Source organism: Lemur catta, chromosome 12, assembly GCF_020740605.2.
Source record: "Lemur catta isolate mLemCat1 chromosome 12, mLemCat1.pri, whole genome shotgun sequence".
NCBI lineage: Eukaryota > Metazoa > Chordata > Mammalia > Primates > Lemuridae > Lemur > Lemur catta.
The window spans coordinates 51,472,444-51,493,704 of NC_059139.1; the positions used below are offsets into that span (position 1 = coordinate 51,472,444).

Genomic DNA, 21,261 nt, shown 5'->3' on the forward strand with positions numbered 1-21,261 from the left:
CAATAGTTGATCCAGAGGCATAACATTGTTAATTCACCAAAGTACCCCTACAACTCTCTCCCTCTGGACTTCATGTTATAGGAGATAATAAATGCCCAGGATGGGAATTCTGTTACCATCTATCACACAGCCTTCATTCTTGTGAAGCTTACATCTTTAGAGGGGTGATATGACACATAAAATGAAAAACCATTATAAGAAAATATCAAATTTCCTAGACCACCGCTAGTTATAGTTTTAGTGTCCCTTGATTAAGAAAAGTCACAAAACAACTACTCCCTCCCTGGCTGTGCCCTATTCTACCTAAATCAAAATACATTCCTATATCTGCTACACAGTTACTTCCCTATATCCACTTTCTGCTTCACAGAAAGTGTTTTTTTTTTTTTGTTTTTTTTTTTTTGAGACACAGTCTCACTCTGTTGCCTGGAGTGCCATGGTGTCAGCCTAGCTCACAGCAACCTCAAACTCCTGGGCTCGAGCGATCCTTCTGCCTCAGTCTCCCCAGTAGCTGGGACTACAGGCATGTGCCACCATGCCCGGCTAATTTTTCTATATATTTTTGGTTGTCTAGCTAATTTCTTTGTTTTTTTTTTTTTTTCAGTAGAGACGGGGTCTCACTCTTGCTCAGGCTGGTCTCGAACTCCTGAGCTCAAACGATCCTCCTGCCTTGGCCTCCCAGAGTGCTAGGATTACAGTGCTAGGATTACAGCCACCGTGCCCAGCCACAGGCAAACTTCATTTTTTTTTTTTTTTTGAGATAGAGTCTCACTCTGTTGCCCGGCTAGAGTGAGTGCCGTGGCGTCAGCCTAGCTCACAGCAACCTCAAACTCCTGGGCTTAAGCGATCCTACTGCCTCAGCCTCCCGAGTAGCTGGGACTACAGGCATGTGCCACCATGCCTGGCTAATTTTTTCTATATATATTTTTAGTCGGCCAGATAATTTCTTTCTATTTTTTGTAGTAAAGACGGGGTCTCACTCTTGCTCAGGCTGGTCTCGAACTCCTGACCTCGAGCGATCTACTCGCCTCGGCCTCCCAGAGTGCTAGGATTACAGGCGTGAGCCACCTCTCCCGGCCCAAGCTTCTTAAAAGTTACCTACCCTTACTATCTCTGCTTCCTATCCTGTCATCCTCCCTTCTCAAATGGCAATACTCCGCTTTTCTTTCACCCATACTGCTCCTTCAAACTGCTTTCAACACAGTCACGAGTGATTTCCGTGTTGATAACACCAAGCACAGTTTTCAGACCTTATCTGGTCTGACCTCTCCACAGTATTTGTTGCTATTCACCATGCCTCCCTGACACTGCACTTTCCAGATTTTTCTTTAATATACTTCAGTCTTTATTGCTGGCTTCTCCTTCTACTGGTCTCTTAATGCTAGCATTCTCTAGTGTTCCTCTGTTTTCTCATTATACACACTCTTTTTAGGTAGTCTCATCTATACCTACAGCTTTAGTTACTACCTATAAATTAAAGATGCCCACACCTATAAGCCTCCCTCCTGAGAGTTACAAACCCATGTAACTAATGCCTATTGGACAGCTCCCTTTGGATGTCTTAAACTCCACTCCACATGGCTAAGCCAAATCATTACCTACCCCTAGTGTCTCAGTGAATGGCACCACAATCCATTAAGTTGCCTAGGTCGGAGCCCCAGACAGATTGACATTTCTCTCTGTGGTCTTGCATATAACATGCATTCCCCCTACTTGCAATGCTCTCCCCTTATTTTATTGCCTAGAGAATGGCTCCTCATCTTTCCTGACCCAAATGAAAAGCCAGCTCTTCTAGGAAGTCTTTTCTAACTCACTCTAGCTACAAGTTGCTTTCTTCCCAGTACTTCCTTATTTCTTAGGACACATCTCCATTTTATAGTCTTTATCATATTGTTTGTATCATCTATTTGTCTGAGTAGATGATGAGCTGGAGGGCAGGAACTGTGCTTCATCCATCTGTGCGTGCCCATTGCCTAACACAGTGCTGGACACATTCTAGAAGACTGCCAATAAATATTTGTTGAGTGAATTAATGAATGGACACATAATAATTATGTGTTGGATAACTGATTATATTAATGAGAAGAAACTCTAATTGAGATTTCATGCCTAATAGGCAAATATTCTTTCTAACGCAATACTTTTGTCAATGACTGGATAGCAAAAACTACATAATTTTAGAATTTAGATTTGGAAAGAACTACAGTTATCTAGTCCAGTTCCTTTATGAACTTAGTTAGAGGTCATTTGTAGTTAGCAGCACCAATTTTCCTGTTGAAAGTTAACTACTAAAATCCTTTTTTTTTTTTTTTTTTTTTTTTTTTTGAGACAGAGTCTCGCTTTGTCACCCAGGCTAGAGTGAGTGCCGTGGCATCAGCCTAGCTCACAGCAACCTCAAACTCCTGGGCTTAAGTGATCCTACTGCCTCAGCCTCCCGAGTAGCTGGGACTACAGGCATGTGCCACCATGCCCGGCTAATTTTTTCTATATAGATTTTTAGCTGTCCAAATCATTTCTTTCTATTTTTGGTAGAGACGGGGTCTCACTCTTGCTCAGGCTGGTCTCGAACTCCTGACCTCGAGCGATCCACCCGCCTCGGCCTCCCAGAGTGCTAGGATTACAGGCGTGAGCCACCGCGCCCGGCCTAAAATCCTTCATGTATTAGTTCTTTTAGTTAGGTTAAACATGCCCCCAGGAATTCAAGTAATAACTATTCATTTGCCTACAAACCTTTTTTTCCCCATAGATGAACCTCAACCCAAATCAAATCAAATCATCCCAAATTCTAAACTCCTTACACCCAAACTGATGTAATTTTAGTGTATTTTGTAGTTTGTTTTATGTCATATTATTTCATTGCACTCTGCATCATATTTTCCTAGCAAATACATTTTGACATCTGGCACTAAGTTTGGGATTTTCTTGGCACAATAATCATTATTGTCATTAAACATTGTAGGAACCACCATGTGGATTGACTAATGTATTGCTTAATGAAGGTAAGAGATTCTAGTTGTCAAAACTCTCTCTATATTTCAAGTTCAGTATATATAGTTACAATATTAATAGTTATTAACTATAACAAATGTCCTCGCAATTACATTTATGGCTATTTTTCTAAGGAGTTTTACATGTTATTTAGTGAAGTATATTAAAGAAATTAATGAGAGGGGTTTTTTTATATAGAGTCTACTGAGAGCCTTAGTGAGATTAAAAATGAACGATTTTTCACTCTTCTTGCTTCACTAATCTTCAGTACCTGATTGCTAAAGCAAAATATCTTCTAAATTCTAAAAAAAAAAAAAAAAAAAAAAAAAAAAATTCCTACTTTGAATTGCACACTAATCAAAAGCCCTCTGGTTCATTTAAGGGGCCCTTACTTGTGCTAAGTCATGTTTAGAAGAGCTATTTCCTGTCATTTAAGCATCTTCCTTTGTTATTAACAGTAAACTAAATAGAGGTGCAAAGTATACATTTCCCAGTTCTATGGTGTAAATTTCATCACCCAGTAGAATATAATCCATCTTTTAATGCTAATAAGTATATTCCATTTCTATTTCCTTCAAGAATTCAAGTGAAAACGTGACATAACTAATTGTAATTGTATACATATATCAATTAATAAATATGTATAAAACTTCTACTTAGTTGTGCCAAATAGCAGTGCATACTATGAGTGATTTCTCCTGCTTCTGAAGAACAATACTGTAGTCACCCTGCAGGAGCAAGATACATGCCCCTACTCTCAAAATTGGGTTTGGATGTCAAGATTAATGATGATGTCACACGTGCAGCAGAAGGGTTTAAAAGGTTTATTGCTCACATAATGAGGTTTTTGGGGGAAAGAAGGATGGGCTCCTAAGCTTGGCTGAAAATGGCTTGAGAACTCATTCACCTGAGAGAGCAGGGAAAGGAGAATGGCTGTGGGATTTTTATGGTGGTTAGAGGGGGGGCAGTGGTGAGGATTCCTGTGCACCACTGGGATTTCCTGCTAGCACCAAAGGAGGGAGCACCTGGGCTTTCTTGTCAGTTTGCCAGAAGGGGGCTGAGAGGAAGGGAACTGGTGGGGCTTGAAAGTTGTCAGCAGTGAAACATCAAAAATGGAATTATACTCTATATTACAACAACTAGAAAAGAAGGGAAATCTAGCAATATCAGTTATCTATTGCAATAATGGTGTTACATAAGAAACAGTCCCCAAACCTCAATGGTATACAAAAATAAATGTTTATTGCTCACTTGTCTGGAGTCACCTAGACAGCTCTGCTGATCTTGCCTGAACTCATTCACCTGAGTCAGCAGTCAGCTCATCTTGGCTGGCTTTGCCTAGGTGACTGTGCTCTGCCGCATGCCTCCCATCGTTCCATAGGCTAGCACAGGCATGCTGTAATGGCAAAGGCAGAGGGGCAGGAGCAAGCAAGCACAATCACACAAGCACTTTTTAAGTCTCTGCTTGTGGTGGCTCTTTTGCTAAAATCCAATTGGCCAAGCAAGTTACATGCCAAGCCATGGGAAGGCAAAAGATGTGTATACAAAAGAATAAAGAATTGGGGCCATTTTTGCAACCTACTGCACCTACAGATGGATTACTAACATATCAGAACTCTTAGCCTAGTTTACAGTATTAAGTGAAGGAAAGTCAATTCAACGATCTATTCACTATTAAGTTCTAGGCACTGTACTTGGAATTGGTGCTGAAAAAATAAATGAGATAGTCCTAAGGAGTTCACAGTCGGATAGTAGGAAAAAAATTAAACAAATTAATACATTATTAAAATAAAATCCAGTATAAGTACAACAAATCTTTTAACAAGAGGGGGCACAGAAATGAAACTAACTCTTTCATCTCCTTTACCATAGATTTCATTGCTTATTTAATCATAATCAAATTTCCTCTTGATTCTGAGGACATGAAGAGAAAGTTTACTGAGAATCCCCAATGAATGGCTTCTTAAAAATATAGGTTCTCTGGAAGCAAAACTAGGTTGTAAGTTTTGTTAGGCTAACAGAAAGTCATTTGATTCTTTTGTTTCTCGATTGTACTTAGTAGTCATCCAGTTCAACCAAAATTTATTGGGTGCCTATATATGCAAGCTGTTTTGCTGGGAATTTGCTAGGAATTGGAGATTTCTAGCAAAGATAACTAAGCAAAGATGAGTGGCGTAGTATCTGCCTTCAAATAACTTACAGTTTAGTCCTGTTTGTACATACCAGGAAAACATAAACCACTCTAGATATTTTAAATAGAAGAAATTTAGTACAGGGAAATGGTTACATAAGTGATAGAAGAACTGAGATGCCAAAGAGGGAACAGTGAGGCCATCCACATTTTAGCAACCTCTAATTCCATGGCTGCAGGAACAAAAGGTGACAGGGCAAAAGCTAGAGCCATGGTGGACCTGACCTGCAAGAGTCACAAAGAAGATGCATCCATTCAGGTCAGAGGGAGGGAAATACTCTAGTTTCTACCGTCTACCTTCTTATCACTTTCTAGTCTCCCATTTTATCCAAACAAGGATGCAGAAGAAGGGTTAACACTAGATGTGAGAGGAAGCAGGCGATGTCTGGCACACTGCACAAGAACTCTCACAGGCATCTACTAGGCTTGCTCAGTGACTCATTTAGGGAGTAGTCCTATTTTATGTGTCAGAATAGGGTACGGTGCAATATAGTATACTAACTGCTTCTTTTGATCATTGGTTTCATTTGTTCCTTGTAGCCACCTAATTTGTGTTTTTTTAAGTGCCCCAGGAGATTCTGATGTACCCAATCAGCTGAGAGCCACTGAATAGTGACTTTCCAAACTCTCTCTTCACATAAAATCTTACACTCTAAAGTCCATTGTACAAAACATATAAAAGCAAGGCTGTTCTGCTTGAAGCACAGGTTGGGAGCCTGGATCCCATTCCAACCCAGGCCACTCCTGGGAACACAGTTAGGGGACTCGAAGATTCCCAAGTCTAGTCCATCTCATTAGTTTACAGTCACATTGTTAGAGATGTGCATACACCCTTTGTGTTTCTTCAGTGCTCTCTCATATGTAGACATATGGTGCCCCATTCCATAGAATGACTTTAGTGTAATTGTGTAATTACACTTCAGTGTAATTAAAGGAAGCTGTGTTAGACCTCAAATATTAACAGAAGAGAGCGCTGAAGATAGCTCACAAATCTGTAGGTCATTAGCTCTAAATGGAATCATAATTGCTGACAGGTTATTCTAAGGACAGTTTGGGAATAAGATGGTGCATTAATCTCCCTGTTTGTGGCAGATAGCTTCTTAAACTTTGCAATGGAATTCTTTAGGGCATAAGAGATAGGAACAGCAATACGTTGCTGGTGTTCTCCATGAGTTGAGATTGTTACAGAGGGGAAGTTTTGCCACTGTTATTTATCAAATATTTTTTCCTCTAGTTAATCCATATCATTCTCAGGGGTTTGCCTAGGAGGAAGACTACTTACTTCCGTTCCTGCCATTTCTTACAGGTCCTACCCCCATATATGCCTTTAAACTACCACACGGAATCTTCCGGGGGAGCGGAATAAAGGTGGGCCAGCAGGGTGTTTGGACACAGAACTGCAAATAAATTCCCTATAAAGCACAGATTCACCAACCTGCAAATGGCTCTGTTTGGGTGGATTCCTTGAGACGTGTTTTATTTCCATTAAAAACACAAAAACTTTCCAGCGTTCACTGTTCATGTATCAAAACTCGATAGGAAAAAAATATTCAACATTTCAAGTATTCAAGAAAAGCTTGAAGAAGTAAAAGAAACTAATTGCTCTCTGGACCACTTTAGGAGGCAGAACGTTCCTGGAGAGCCTTCAGGATTCTTTCGGAAGGGAACCCAAGCTGGGCGTTAAAAGCCAAATGATGTTCTTTTTAGAAAACAGAGTATGAGGGGTGGGGGACTGAAGGTTCCCAAAGCTAACGGGTCAGCGTCGCTTTCTTCCTCGCCTCGCGCCCTGCTCCCCATCTCCCCCTGTCCCCGTGCGTGCCTCTGCCCAGCCCTCCTCTCCCTCCAGCCTCCACTGCCCGGCCTCGCTCTTCCCACCCTCCTAAACCCTACGCCCCCCGCAGGCCCTAGTCCGTCCGGGCTCCTTCCCGTCCCCACACCCGCGCCTTTCTCTCGGCGGCCCCGCTCTTCCCGGTGACAGGGGATCCCCGCCAAGGGGGCCGCCCGGCCTCCGGCCTCCCCCGCAACCCCCGCCCCCGGCCGGGCGGACCATAAAGCGCTGGGCCCGGCCGCCCAGCCCAGCCGCCAGCTGCCCCCGCTCTGCGCGCAGCCGGGACGCCAGCGCCCCCCCCGACGGCCGCCCGGGCGCCGCGCACCCGCCACCTGCGCCGCCGCGGACAGCCCCGAGCGAGGCACAGCGCGCCGCCCGGGGACACCGAGGCAGGGCCGACGTCGCCGTCGCCCGCGAGCCCCGCAGGGCGTAGGGACAGCCAACATGCTGGCCCGGCGCGGAGCCGCCTTCCTGCTGCTGCACCTGGCCCTGCAGCCGTGGCTGGGGGCCGGCGCCCAGGCCACCCCGCAGGGTAAGTGGGCTCGGGCCGGGCGCGGGGAGGAGGCGCCGGGTCCGGCCCGGCTCGTGCGGCTCGGACCTGTGCTCCTGGGACCCTGCTCGGCCCCTCTCTGTTCCTCTGGGGCCGAGGCAAAGCATATTGTGATTGGAAACGGTGATTAGAGTCTAGAATTTTCTGAAATTCGCTTATCCAACGAAGAGACCACTTTTCTGAACAACAGTTTGGGGAGTACAAATTTGTTTTCAGTCTATGCAAAGACGTGGGGGTTACTTCAGAACTTGCCACACGACCCTAGACCCCTGACATGTAATGTCTGGTGCAGGGTGCGATCAGGTTCTGTACGAAGCCCGGTTCTGACCCCTGCAGCCCTGGGCCTCCGCTCAGCCTTGAACGGCGCATCATTACCTTATTTGCCCTGCCACCCCCCCCCCCCATTTTCTGCTCTGACTTTACTTGGATCCCCCAAAAGCAAAGGCTTTTTCAGGAGTAGGCTTGATCTCTGGATTCCTGAGGTAAATAGGAAGGGCTGAGAAATCGGTCTTTTTCCATAAAAATTCAATAAATAATGTGGAAAGATACCTGGATAAACCTCAAACCCCAGTGTGAGATGGGGTGAAAATAGCCATTGGGCAGAAAGCACTTAAGGTTAAACAGAATTTTTTTTGTAAAGATCAAAAGGAAGAAATGATTTAAGCGAGAAAAAAGCCTTAGGGCTCTAACTGGCCCTGACTGGTCAGTGGTGACCTTCATTGGTTTGAACTCGGTGGCTTGGTTGATTTATTACTGACTAAGGAAGTAAAACTGGAAAAGACACACAACTTGAAGTAAATGTTGTTATTCCTCACGATGCCAGATCAAAGAATGCCTGTGAGGGTGTTCTCAAATCCCCTCCTCCCACGGCAGTAATCAAATCACCCATTAAGCTGCATTTCACCACGTAACTCATTTTGATTCTGGACCAGGCAGCCAGAATTGTGGTTTCAGAGGGCGCTGTACTGCTAATTTTTAGTTTGAAATATTTGAAATGCCGTAATCTGTAATATGTATTGAGCCCTGTGCTTCTTGGAAGGTAAAAAAGGAAGCTTTTTAACACAATTCGAAAGTTTTCTTGTTGCAGATGTTATTTGGCCAGTTTGAATTCATGGATTGTATTATGTTGTACTATATAAACTCTTGACATTTGAACACACAACTTCATGGTGTGCTTGAGGTGTGGATTCTGCTTCCTCTTAGAACTGGCCGTTTTATGGAGACTTGAACTCAAGCTATACAACCTAAATTATCTGGTTAACTTAGTTTCTGGAGACGATCTGATCTGATTAAGTCAAGTTTCTGATAGATCCTTTTGTTGAGTTATCTAGTCTGCAATTACCAGCTCAAAGCATAATTTGCTATCTCTTCTTCCTCTGAGCTGCATTGCTAGTCTTAAATAAGTATGTATTCAATTTACATACCATGGTAGCTGGGCTCATTGGTAGCAGTAATTTCACCTCTAAAACTAGAGAGTTGTGCTTAGATCCTGGCGTTTTTACAAAAACATAACAACATTAATAGAAAATGGTAATGTCTCATTTCCTTTTCAAAACACTCTCTGTATTCATTACTAACTAATCCAAGCTCTGCCTCTTGGGAAAAAAGCAAATGGATCAGACGAACCATAGATTGAAATATAGCAAGTTTAGTTTGAGTTAAATTATGGTCCTGTTCATAGTCAAAGCAAGAATCAAGAGTGCTAAGAGTTTAGTTTTGAAAGCAGTTCCCATACCTTAAACACACATCTCTTTTCTGAAGATGCCCTGAAAGGAACTTTTAAACTTATTGCCATATTTCCATTTGCCCTCATTGCTGGAGATGAAAAGTTTCCAATTCTCTGGAAGTTAAGAAATCCAATTTCCCGTCTGAACTGCAGTAGGCAACAGTCTTCATCGTTTGGGGATGTGGGTGCTAGAGGGAGCAGAATAGGTGTTCTGCCTTCTAACACTTCTAGTATTAAATTCATTATTGTGTAAGGACCTCTGGTACACGTGAAGAAAAATTATAGATGTAGTTTGAAGACAAACTGTCTTTGAAAAAGAGTAGACATTGTTGAAAAACTAGGTTTTTGCCTGTTTGTTTTAGCAATTCATTTCTTATTATAGAAGCAGTACCTGTTCAGCATAGAGAAAATAGAAATTGGATAAGCAAAAATAAAACACAAATAAAAGAGGAAATTAAAAACTTATACAACCCAGACGTAGCTTCTGTTAATGTTAACATGTTGCATTGTCTTTCATTTCAAATATTTTTCTATGCAAATATATATTTCAAATGGGATTATCTTATACATATAGTTTTATGATCTTTTTTTGCTTAATATAGCATAAACATCTTTCCACATTTGTAAATATTCAGCTACATTTTTAAAATAGATAATATTCTGCTCTTTGGAAGGATCACATGTATTTAGCCAAGGCTATGCTATACCCTATTTCCAGTGTTTTGATACTATAAATGATAATTTATTGAACAAGTACAGTGCCACAGGATGGCTTGAGTTGGCTTCAGCCAACCTCTTAGTCTCTGCAGAGTCCTTCTTTGTTTGCTAAGGACAGATTACATTGTCATATCAAAGTGCTATGCCAACAGAGCTTTAGGTTTACCCCTCTTCCAATTAGATTTTCAGCTAATTCTTTCCTAAATAGAAATTCTAGAATTACCACCAGTGGCGAATATCCTTGTACCTAAATCATTTACATTATCCATAATTTCCTTAGGATAAATTCCTATAGATAGAATTGCTAGATCAAAGAGGATGCATGTTTTAGGGGCTTTGACGCTGTTATTTAAACTGTCTCCAAAATGTTTATACTAGTTTAAATCTTACCTAGTAGTATATGAGTGCCATTTTCCTGAACTCTCACAAGCAGTTGGGTATTATTGTTTTCATTAGTTTTCCAATTTGATGGTGAAAATAATATCTTGTTTAAGTTAGCAATACCTTCATTGTTAGGTAAAAACCTGAATGTTTATTTATATACTTAATGGTCATTTGTAATTCTTTTTCCATAAATTGTTTTTTCATGTTTTTTGACCATTTTTCTATTAGAATGCTTATTATTTTATTGATAAGAGCTCTTTATAAATTATTAATATTACCCTTTTGGTAACCAGATTATTGTATCCAAAAGACAGCTCTAGGTGCTGAAATTCCTAGGGATATGGAATTGTTCAAATAATATTTGCATAAACTAGTAGAAATATTAAATGACTTCTAGGGAGTATTACCCAAATTTGTCCTTTGCCTTTTAAATGGCTCTGGACATACTCTCTCATAGATTTTCTAAATATTAGTTTCTGAGAGAAAATGCTGTTTGCTTGATCAAAAGCAACTTATACAAATATAAATTCTAATTTTTATAGATCAACTCTATTGGTCAAGATACAGTCAAGAAATAGAAACTACATCATTTTGTTTTGTTTTGTTTCCACATTGCGATTTTCTTTAACAGAAATATTGGAGAATTATAAAGGCACAAAGGGAACACTTAGGTCTCACAAAGGTAGCAAATCATTTTGCCGACAGCACATCTACCCCATCCGTGATTTCTGCTGCATTCCTGTCATTTGTCACTGACCAGGAAAATACAATTGGCTCTGGTCCTGGAGGTACATAAGGGACCAGATGACAGAAATTCACTTCTTGAGGACGTGAGAAAAACAACGGCTTGGATGCTTCACCAGTCCCCCTTGTACTTTAAGCCTTTAGCGTTTTTCCTAGTGGGCATTTTCAGAGCCACTTGTTCAGCCAAATCCAATTTTGTGTTTACAAATTGAGTCTTCTCTCGAGGGCTATACTCACTGATGAATACTGTGCTATATTTCTTCTGGTTCAAATGTCCAGTCGCTATAAAAGTGACAGGGAAGAACTAGTGAGTTTGGCAATGTGGAAAAGGGATTACAAGATGAGTTATTATTTCATAGCTTGCTGTCACATTGTCCCACCCCCAAACAAACGTGTTTTCCCCAAAGTTGAATCTTTCACTGACTGCCCCTTTCCCACTTCTCCCCAGTGTTTGACCTTCTCCAGTCCTCCAGTCAGAGGCTGAACCCAGGTGTTCTGCAGCCGTTCCTAACAGACCCCACCCTGAATGATCTCTTTGTGATCTCCACCTTCAAGCTGCAGACGAAAAGCTCAGCCACCATCTTTGGCCTTTACTCTTCAACTGACAACAGCAAATATTTTGAATTTACTGTGATGGGACGCTTAAACAAAGGTAAGAAAATCTGTAGAAATCGTTTTCTTAAAAATCCTGTTTTCCTATTCTAGGATTTGGGGTCTATTTTCCTCAAGATGGCTCATTCCTTTGTATAATTTTATTCTCACCCAGTGTTCATTTCAGTTTTCAATATCAAGTTCTTCTTACTGTACATTTACCTAAATGGGGAAGTGGGGCTGGGGGGAGGGGAAGAGGCAATGTTGGGAGAAAAAAGGAAGAATTGCTTGTGGCCAAGATGCCTTTTGACATAGTCCCATTCTCACATTATTCTGAGGCCAGTTCTGGAAGGGACAGGAGCCAGGACAATTAGGCCATTGTCCTAGCTCAGGCTGCTATAACAAAATAGACTTTTATTTCTCACAGTTCTGGAGGCTGGTAACTCTAAGAATAAGGTGCTGGATGTCTTAGTCCATTTTGTATTTCTATAAAAGAATACCTGAGACTGGATCATTTATAAAGAAAAGAGGTTTATTTAGCTCACGGTTCTATAGGCAGAGTTCAAGGACACGACCCTGGCTTCTGGTGAGGACGTTCATGCTGTGCCACAACATGATAGAGAAGGTCAAAGGGGACGTGGACAGGCGGGAAGCAGGGAAAACCTGGGGGGCATCCTGGCTTTCCAACAGCCCACTCAGGAACTAAGCTATTCCCTCGAGAACTAGTCTAGTCTTCTGAGAGTAAGAGCTCACTCACTACTGAGAGAACAGCACCCAGCCATTCGTAAGAGATCGACCTGCATGACCCTCCCACTAGGCCCCACGTCCCAACCAAATTTCAGCGTGAGTTTTGGTGGGGACAAATAAACCATAACCAGACCGTAGCACCAGCAAATTCAGTTCCTGGTGAGGACCCACTTCCTGGCTTCCAGATGATGATCTTTTTATTGTGTCCTCACATGGTGGAGAGAGGGAGCAAGCTTGCTTGTGTCTCTTCTTATAAAGGCACTATTCCCATAATGAGGGTCCCACCCTTAGGACCTAATCTAAACTTAATTATCTCCCAAAGGCCCCACCTCCAAATGTCATCACTTTCAAGATTCGAACTTCAGTGTATGCATGGGTGGTGGGGAGACACAAACATTTAGCCCATGACAGCTTCCCCCACCATTCTTTTGTTCCCTGGGAAGCCCATGGCTTAGCAGACCTAACTCCTAGCTCCGCAAGCACCTCACTGGCCTTGATCACCCAAGAGAATATACCTCACCCGGTAGAACAGAGTGAACAGCTCTCTTTTCTACCTGTTTGTGCCAATTTACACAGACCTGTTTGATCCCTCTGTGGTCATCTGTTTTGCTGTCATAGTGAGTTACTAGCACTGAGTAATGACTCCCAAAGAAAATGGTCACTATTTTTCATTGCCTTCCCCTCCGCCCGTGCCGTGGGGACAACACCTGTTCCTGTTTACTGAGGAATGTGACAGATGCGTGTTCGTGCTGCCTCATGCATTTAATAAAATAGGAGGACTGGTCCTTCTGGCTAGGTTTTATATTTACTTCGGTTTGCTTTATAAAGTAGACACTTCCTAGTGTTTCAGACTCTCTCTTAAATTCGACTTGTGATTGAACACTTAAATCTGCAGTCATTACGCGCTGAAAGAAGTGCCTAATTCTTAGCTTTCATAGGACTATAGAGTTAAGAGGAAAAAGGAATGGAACTTTAACCCTTCTTTTATGTCAAATTCCAACATCCTCCTTCCCTCCTCCCACCCCCTCCCGAGTCTGCTTTCTCTGTGCCTCTCAGCCTCTCAGGGGCTGTGGGGAGGTTTCAGATAATGCAGCAAGTCTAGGGACATGGGCAGCAGATGGTTCAACCCTTCCTGCCCCCTGTGCCCCATCTTCTGCCCTGATGAGAGGTGATTTTGCCCCCTCTCTGCCTTGAATCAAACAGCCCCATTTTGCCTAATATCTATTGAAGGAACTGCTCATCTTCTAACAACCCAGTGATTCCATTTGTGATCTGTAAAAATCACTGTTCATCTGTAGAGCAGCAGCTTCTCACTAAACTGTTTTAGAGGCATTGGAAAGATTTTTCTTTCAGCTCATCCAGCTTAATGCTAGAAGGTCCTCTATAGAGGGAAAAACTCTGCTCTAGCTTTCCCCCTCACTGCATCTCACGCTCTATTTCTAAATGGGCCAGTATGTGTGACCCCATTGTGGAGAGTCTGTGTTGCTGGGAAACACAAGGAAGCAACTTCCCCTGAACTGATTCTTTCAGTTCACTCTATATGGGCAGAAGTAACACTGGATATATGGGCAGGTAAGTGGAGGGTAAGGGGGTTGTTAGTGTATTTCCTCTGAAGAATCACCAGTAATGTGAGTCAGTTGTAAATACCAGCTGATTGAAATTTTTAGGGGAGAAGATGAAAGAGTTGAGATGAAGGGTTCAAAGATGAACGACTCTCCACCCTGCATCATCCTGTTAAGGAAAATACACAGTTCTTAGAAAATATTGGGGGGTGTGGGGAGGAATCACCAGGCACAGTGGCTCATGCCTGTAGTTCCAGCAACTAGGGAGGCTGAGGCAGGAGGGTCACTTGAGGCCAGGAGTTGGGGACCAGCCTGAGCAAGAGTAATACCCCGTCTCTATAAAACAGAAAAATTAGCCAGGTGTGGTGGTGCATACCTGTAGTCCCAGCTACTTGGGAGGCTGAGGCAGGAGAGTTGCTTGAGCCCAGGAGTTTGAAGTTGTAGTGAACTGTGATGACACCATTGTACTCTAGCCTAGGCAACAGAGTGAAACTATGTCTCAAAAAAAAAAAAAAAAGTCATTGGGTCCATCAAATCCAGGAAAAAGACATGGCATGTGGTGTGACGCCCCATTGAGGGTATTCCGTAGTGGCAATGCTGGCCTGACATAATTTATGGAGGCGGGGGGGAATTATATTCCTGGATGGTAAACTGCAAGCAAAGGTCAGTTGATCTCTTCTGTTGAATTGCACAGGAAACAATAAAACAGAAGAAATCCAAATGTATCTCTTCTGACTTAAAACACCTGAGTAGGAAATAAAACACATCCTTCTCTCCATTAAAGTCCATGATTTGGGGGAGTAAGGAGGGTGCCTACACAAGAGTATCAAAGAGCAGGATTTGGTTGTCTGAGCTCCAGAGGAGCTCCTGGAACAAACTAAAATGTAGCAAATGGAGACTGCAAAGAATGAGTTTGCCACTGAGCTCTCTGCTTCTACTGTCACTCTCTCCAAGTCATCCTACCCAAGGCCACCTCATTACTATTCACAAAACACAGTTTGGATAAAGTTACAGTTAACCTCAGAGACCTCTAGCGACTCCCATTCCAAACTGAATAAGGCCCACCACCTGCCTCCACTGGGCATTCAGGGTTCCCACTGCATGACCTCAACCAGCCTTTCCAGTTTATCCCTCATTCTAGCCTCCACGCACACTGTGCTTCAGCTAGGTGGGCTGGTGCCATTCCCTGGGTGCATTCATGCTGCCTGTCCTCCTCCATCCTTTTGCTCCTGCCCTCTCCTCCCCCTGGTACATGTCCTGCACCATGTGAAGACACCAAAATCCTCCACATTCAAGACAGATCTGTAACACCTTCTGATATTTTTCCTTATGTGGTTTTGTACCTCTTAAGAAGGCACTAATCTTAGTTCACCTTACATCTTGAATTATTTCTAGGTTTTCTCCCCAGTTGGTTGTGAGCTTTCTGAATGCAGGGACTGAAAAGCCCTTTGTATTTACTGCAGCACCTCCTAGCACTGTGCCTTGTACATGGAAGTGGCTCATGAACAGATTGAAAAAAATAAATGGAGGCTGAGAAAAGTAGACTTGTTCATTAAAGAAGACATACACCCTTGTGAAAATTCTGGACTTTCACAATATATGACACAGGTGCTCAAAAAAAAGGTTCTTTTTAAAAGAATGAATTGTTGAAGACCTTTTGGATGAGGATATAAGAGAAAACAGGTGGTATTTCTGGTAGAAATGATCTGTCAGATAATTAGTAATATAGATGGTATAATCTTGATAGAAATAAGCAGTCTACAGAAACCACTTGGATGGATAGAAGATATGATTGATTCTCTTTTAGAATCTGGCATAGAGACAACATTCCAGTTAGTATCCTGAGTTTGAGTCATAGCCAAAAATCTTACTGGTGGTGTCACCATGAATACATCTCTGAATCTCTCTTAGCCCCAGTTTTTTGTCTATATAGTGGGGTGATAAAAGCTACCTCACAGGATGAGTGCAGTAACTGAATTATATAAGGTATAATAATTTTCTTTATACTATGCGGCTCAGTAAAATTTTCAGGTTCTAAAATAGTATAAGATAGATAGATAAAAAGATGTCTACTATTTAGGCAACTGTCTTCCAAAGATGATGGTTTGGTGAACTCTCGGCTCTCGCCTTGATGACAGTTTTAACTTTCAGAAAAAGAAAACAAGAGTAACTACTACTTTTAGTATTAATTTGATTGTTACAGAAGAATAACTTGGTGCTGTGGAAATGAACCCAAAGATTTTGCTGTAATGACCAGAGAGAGTCAGTCAAACTCCTTTTGGCCTAAGGATGGAAGACATCAAATAGTTCAGAGTGGTGGTTCTGAAGCTTGCAAGCTAAACAAAAATACAGCTTGAGAGATCCAAGAGCTTTAAAAATTAAAATTGTGGATGCAATAATGAGTGGGGAAAGATGAAGGGCCTCAAACAATAATAATATTTATGGAGCCTTTACAGTGTATGAGGACTGTGTTAAAAGATCAATGCTCATCTTCGCTTTTAACTTTCACAATATTCCTAATGAGATGCCCTTGAATGAGCTTAATTTTGAAGCAGTCATATGCAGAAGATGAAAAGAATTTTAAAATTTGACACAACACTGTAATAATTAGGATAGAAAAGCTGAAACCTAATTGAGTCAAAATAGTAATTTACACATAAGATAATAAAAAGGATGTTTTCAGCTACATTCAGAATAAGAAAGGAATAAACCCACTGCCTCAAATAGGTAATGCAAGATTAACAGATGGCTGAGATCAGTCATAAATAGTCAGGTCTTTGTTTCTATTTTACTCATCAAGGGAAATATTCTTCAAATTGTTAAGAATGGTTAAAAGAAAACAAAACCCAAGCTAGATGAGGAGATAGCTGAGTTGCTTTGAGACTAAGACCCAGTCTCTTTAGTGAGTTTAATTATCTACCTCCAGGTGAATTATATATTGGGGTATTCAGTGAAAAAAGTGTTAGTGGAGCCTCTGTTGTTAACATTTAGAAATCACAGAGAACAGAGAGGTCCTAAAGGACTGGGGACAGGCAAATGTTTCCATTTTTATAAAGAAGGGATAGGTGGACTGTGAAAACCACAGGCTAGTGAAATTTAGGACAGACCTCTAGAGGGTTATGTGATTATTTGTGTATTTTGGGATTGCCTGGAAAAGAAATCTGGGATTTTTTGAAGACAAAAAGGGTTTACTAAGAATAAATCATGCCAAACTTTTTCTCTAGTAAAGTTTCTAAGCTAATGTATCAAAAAGATGCTGTGAGCATAACATATCTTGACTTCGGAAAAGAATTTTATGAAGTCATTCATTTTTTTAATTGTAAAATATTAAGGGGGCACAAGTGATTTTTTTGTTACATGGATAGCTTTTATAATGCTTAAGTCAGGGCTATAAATGTGCCTATCACCCTAGTGTTTATTATGCCTGTTAGATAGGTTTTTACCCCTCCTCCCTTCTTTATTTCCAATGACTTTTACTTCTCTCTGTGCCCATGGGTGCCCATCGATTAGTTCCAAATTATCAGAGAGTACATGTGGTATTTGTTTTTTCCGTTCTTGAGATATTTCACTTAGGATAATGGTCTCTAGTTCCATTGAAACTGCTGCAAAAGACATTAATTCATTTATTTTTATGGCTAAATAGTACTCCATGGTATATATATATACACCACATTTTGTTAATCCACTCATGAATTGATGGGCCCTTGGGTTGATTCCACATCTTTGTGATTGTGAATTGTACTGCAATAAACATTTGAGTGCAGGTGTCTTTTTTATAAAATTACTTCTTTTCCTCGGGGTAGATACCCAGTAGTGGGATTGCTGGATTGAATCGTAGTTCTACTTTTAGTTCTTTGAGGAATCTCCATACTGTTTTCCACAGAGGTTGTACTAATTTGCAGTCCCACCAACAGTGTATAAGGATTCTTTTCTCTCTGAATCCATGCCAGCATCTATTGTTTTTTGACTTTTTAATAACAGCCATTCTGACAGGGGTAAGGTGATATCTTAATATGGTTTTAATTTGCATTTCTCTGATGATTATTGATGTCGAGCACTTTTTCATATGTTTGTTGGCCATTTGTCTATCTTCTTTTGAAAAGCTTCTGTTCATGTCTTTTGCCCACATTTTAATGGGATTGTTTGTTTTTTTCTGGCTGATTTGTTTGAGTTCTTTGTAGATTCTGGATATTAGCCTTTTATCAGATGTGTAGTTTGCAAATATTTTCTCCCCTTCTGTAGGTTTTCTGTTTGTTGATTATTTCCTTTGCTGTGCAGAAGCTTTTTAATGTAATTAAGTATCATTTATTTATTTTTGTTATTGCTATAATTGCCTTTGGGGTCTTAGTCATAAATTCTTTGCCTAGGCCGTTATCTAGAAGAGTTTTTCCTACATTTTCTTCTAGAATTTTTGTGGTTTCATGCCTTACAGTCAATTATTTCATCCATCTTGAATTAATTTTTGTAAGTGGTGAGAGATAGGGGTCCTGTTTCATTCTTTTGCATGTGGCTATCCAATTTTCCCAGTGCCGTTTATTGAATAGGGCTTCTTCTCCCCAGTGTATATTGTTGTTCTGCTTTGTCAAAGATCATTTGGTTGTAGGTTTTATATTTGGGTTCTCTGTTCTGTTCCATTGATCTACATCTCTGTTTTTATACTAATACCATGCTGTTTTGGTTACTATAGCCTTGAATAGTATAGTTTGAAGTCTGGTAATGTGACGCCTTCCAATTTGTTCTTTCTGCTTAAGATTACTTTGGCTGGCCGGGCACGGTGGCTCCCTCCTGTAATCCTAGCACTCTGGGAGGCCGAGGCGGGTGGATTGCTCGAGGTCAGGAGTTTGAGACCAGCCTGAGCAAGAGCGAGACCCCGTCTCTACTAAAAATAGAAAGAAATTATATGGTCAACTAAAAATCTATATAGAAAAAATTAGCCGGGCATGGTGGCGCATGCCTGTAGTCCCAGCTACTCAGGAGGCTGAGGCAGTAGGATCGCTTAAGCCCAGGAGTTTGAGGTTGCTGTGAGCTAGGCTGACGCCACGGCACTCATTCTAGCCTGGGCAACAAAGCGAGACTGTCTCAAAAAAAAAAAAAAAAGATTACTTTGGCTATCCAGGCTCTTTTTTGGTTCCAAATGAAGCATAGAATTATTTTTTCTAGATCTCTAAAATATGACATTAATATGATGGGGATTGCGTTGAATCTGTAAGTCACTTTGGGCAGTATGGACATTTTAACAATGTTGATTCTACCGATCCATGGGCATGATACATTTTTCTGTTTCCTTTTGTCATCTGTGATTTCTTTCATCAGTGTTTGGTAGTTCTCCTTGTAGAGATCTTTCACCTTCTTGATTAAGTGTATTCCTAAGTATTTTGTTTTCTTTGTAGCTATTGTGAATGGTATTGAATCTTTGATTTCACTCTCAGCTTGACTATTATTGGTATGTAGAAATACTACTGATTTGTGTACATTGATTTTGTAACCTGAGACTTCGCTGAATTTACTTTTCAATTCCAGGAGTCTTTTGGTGGAGTCTTTGGGATTTTCTAGATACAAGAGCATATCAGAAAAAAGCAGTAATTATACTTCCTCTTTCTCGATTTGGATACCCTTTATTTCTTTCTCTTGCCTGATTGCTCCAGCTAGGACTTCCAGCACTATGTTGAATAGAAGTAGTCACAGTGGACACCCTTGTCTTATTTCAGTTCTTAGTGGAAATGTTTTCAACTTTTCCCCATTCAGTATGATGTTAGCTGTGGGTTTGTGATATATGGCTTTATTAATGTTGAGATATATTCCTTCTGTGCCAAGTTTGTTGAGAGTTTTTATCAGGAAAGGGTGCTGGATTTTGTCAAATGCTTTTCTGCCTCTGTTGAGATGATTATATCATCTTTTTTTTTGCTTTTCTTTATGTGGTGAATCACATTTATTGAATTACATATCTTGAACCATGCCTGCATCCCTGGGATGAAACCCACTTTGTCATGGTGGATTATTTTTTTGATGTGCTGTTGAATTTAGTTGCTAGTGTTTTGTTGAGGATTTTTCATCTATATTCATAAAGGATATTGGTCTGTAGTTTTCTTTTTTTGTTGTGTCGTTTTGTGGCTTTAGTGTCAAGGTGATACTGGCTTCACAGAATGAGTTAGGGACGATTCCCTCCTCAATGTTATGGAATAAGTACCAGCTCTTTTTTGTAGGTCTAGTAGAATTTGACTGTGAATCCATTTGATCTGGGGCTTTTGGGGAGATTTTTATTACTGTGTCCATCTTGCTGCTCATTGTTGGTCTGTTCAGGAGTTCTGTTTCTTCCTGATTGAGTCTTGAGAGGTTGTGTGTTTCCAGGAATTTTTCCATTTCCTCTACATTTTCTAGTTTATGTGTGTAGAGATTTTTGTAGTATTCATGGATGATATTTTGTATTTCTATGGTATCAGTTGTAATATCTCCTTTTTCTTTTCTGATTGAGCTTATTTGGGTCCTTTCTGTTCTATCCCTGGTGAACCTAGCAAGAGGTCTATCCATTTTGTTTATCTTTCCAAAGAACCAACTTTTTATTTCATTGATCTTTTGTATTTTTTTATTTTCCATTTTGTTTAGTTCTACTCTGACCTTTGTTATTTCTTTTCTTCTGCTGGCTTTGGGTTTGATTTGCTCTTCCTTTTCCAGTTCCTTGAGATGTGATGTTAGGTTGTTCATTTGTGATCTTTTTGTCTTTTTGATGTAGGCATTTAAGGCTATGAATTTTCTCCTTAGGACTACTTTTGCTTAATCCCATAGATTTTGATAGCTTGTGTCCCCTTTGTCTTTAGTTCAAGGAATCTTTTGATTTCCATCTTAGCTTCATTGTTGACCCAATAATCATTCAGCAACAGGTTGTTTAATTTTCATGACTCTTTGTAGATTTGACCATTTCTCTTGAATTGATTTCCAGTTTTATTCCACTGTGATCTGAGAAGATACATGGTATAGTTTTGATTTTTTTAGTTTGTCAAGACGTGTTTTATGGCCTAAGATATGATCAGTCTTTGAGAATGTCCCATGCACTGATGAGAAGAATGTATATTCAATAGTTTGGGGGTAGAATGTTCTGTAAATGTCTGTTAGTTCCACTTGTTCTAGAGCCCTAATTAAGTCCAGTTTTTCTCTATTTTCTGCTTAGATGACCTGTCTAGCTCTATCAATGGGATGTTGAAGTCCCCAGCAATTAAAATGTTATTTATCTCTTTG

The 21,261-nt window shown here is 40.7% G+C and overlaps 1 protein-coding gene across 1 annotated transcript in view; it reads left to right on the forward strand.

Moving 5' to 3' along the window:
* The first annotated feature begins 7,256 nt into the window (after window positions 1-7,256).
* THBS4 (thrombospondin 4) overlaps window positions 7,257-21,261 on the forward strand; it is a 48,814-nt gene continuing 34,809 nt past the window's right edge. Inside the window, exons 1-2 of the mRNA XM_045566099.1 lie at window positions 7,257-7,539; window positions 11,577-11,780. Coding sequence (XP_045422055.1) covers window positions 7,452-7,539; window positions 11,577-11,780 — 292 coding nt within the window. The 5' untranslated portion in view covers window positions 7,257-7,451. The remainder of the gene's footprint in view (window positions 7,540-11,576; window positions 11,781-21,261) is intronic.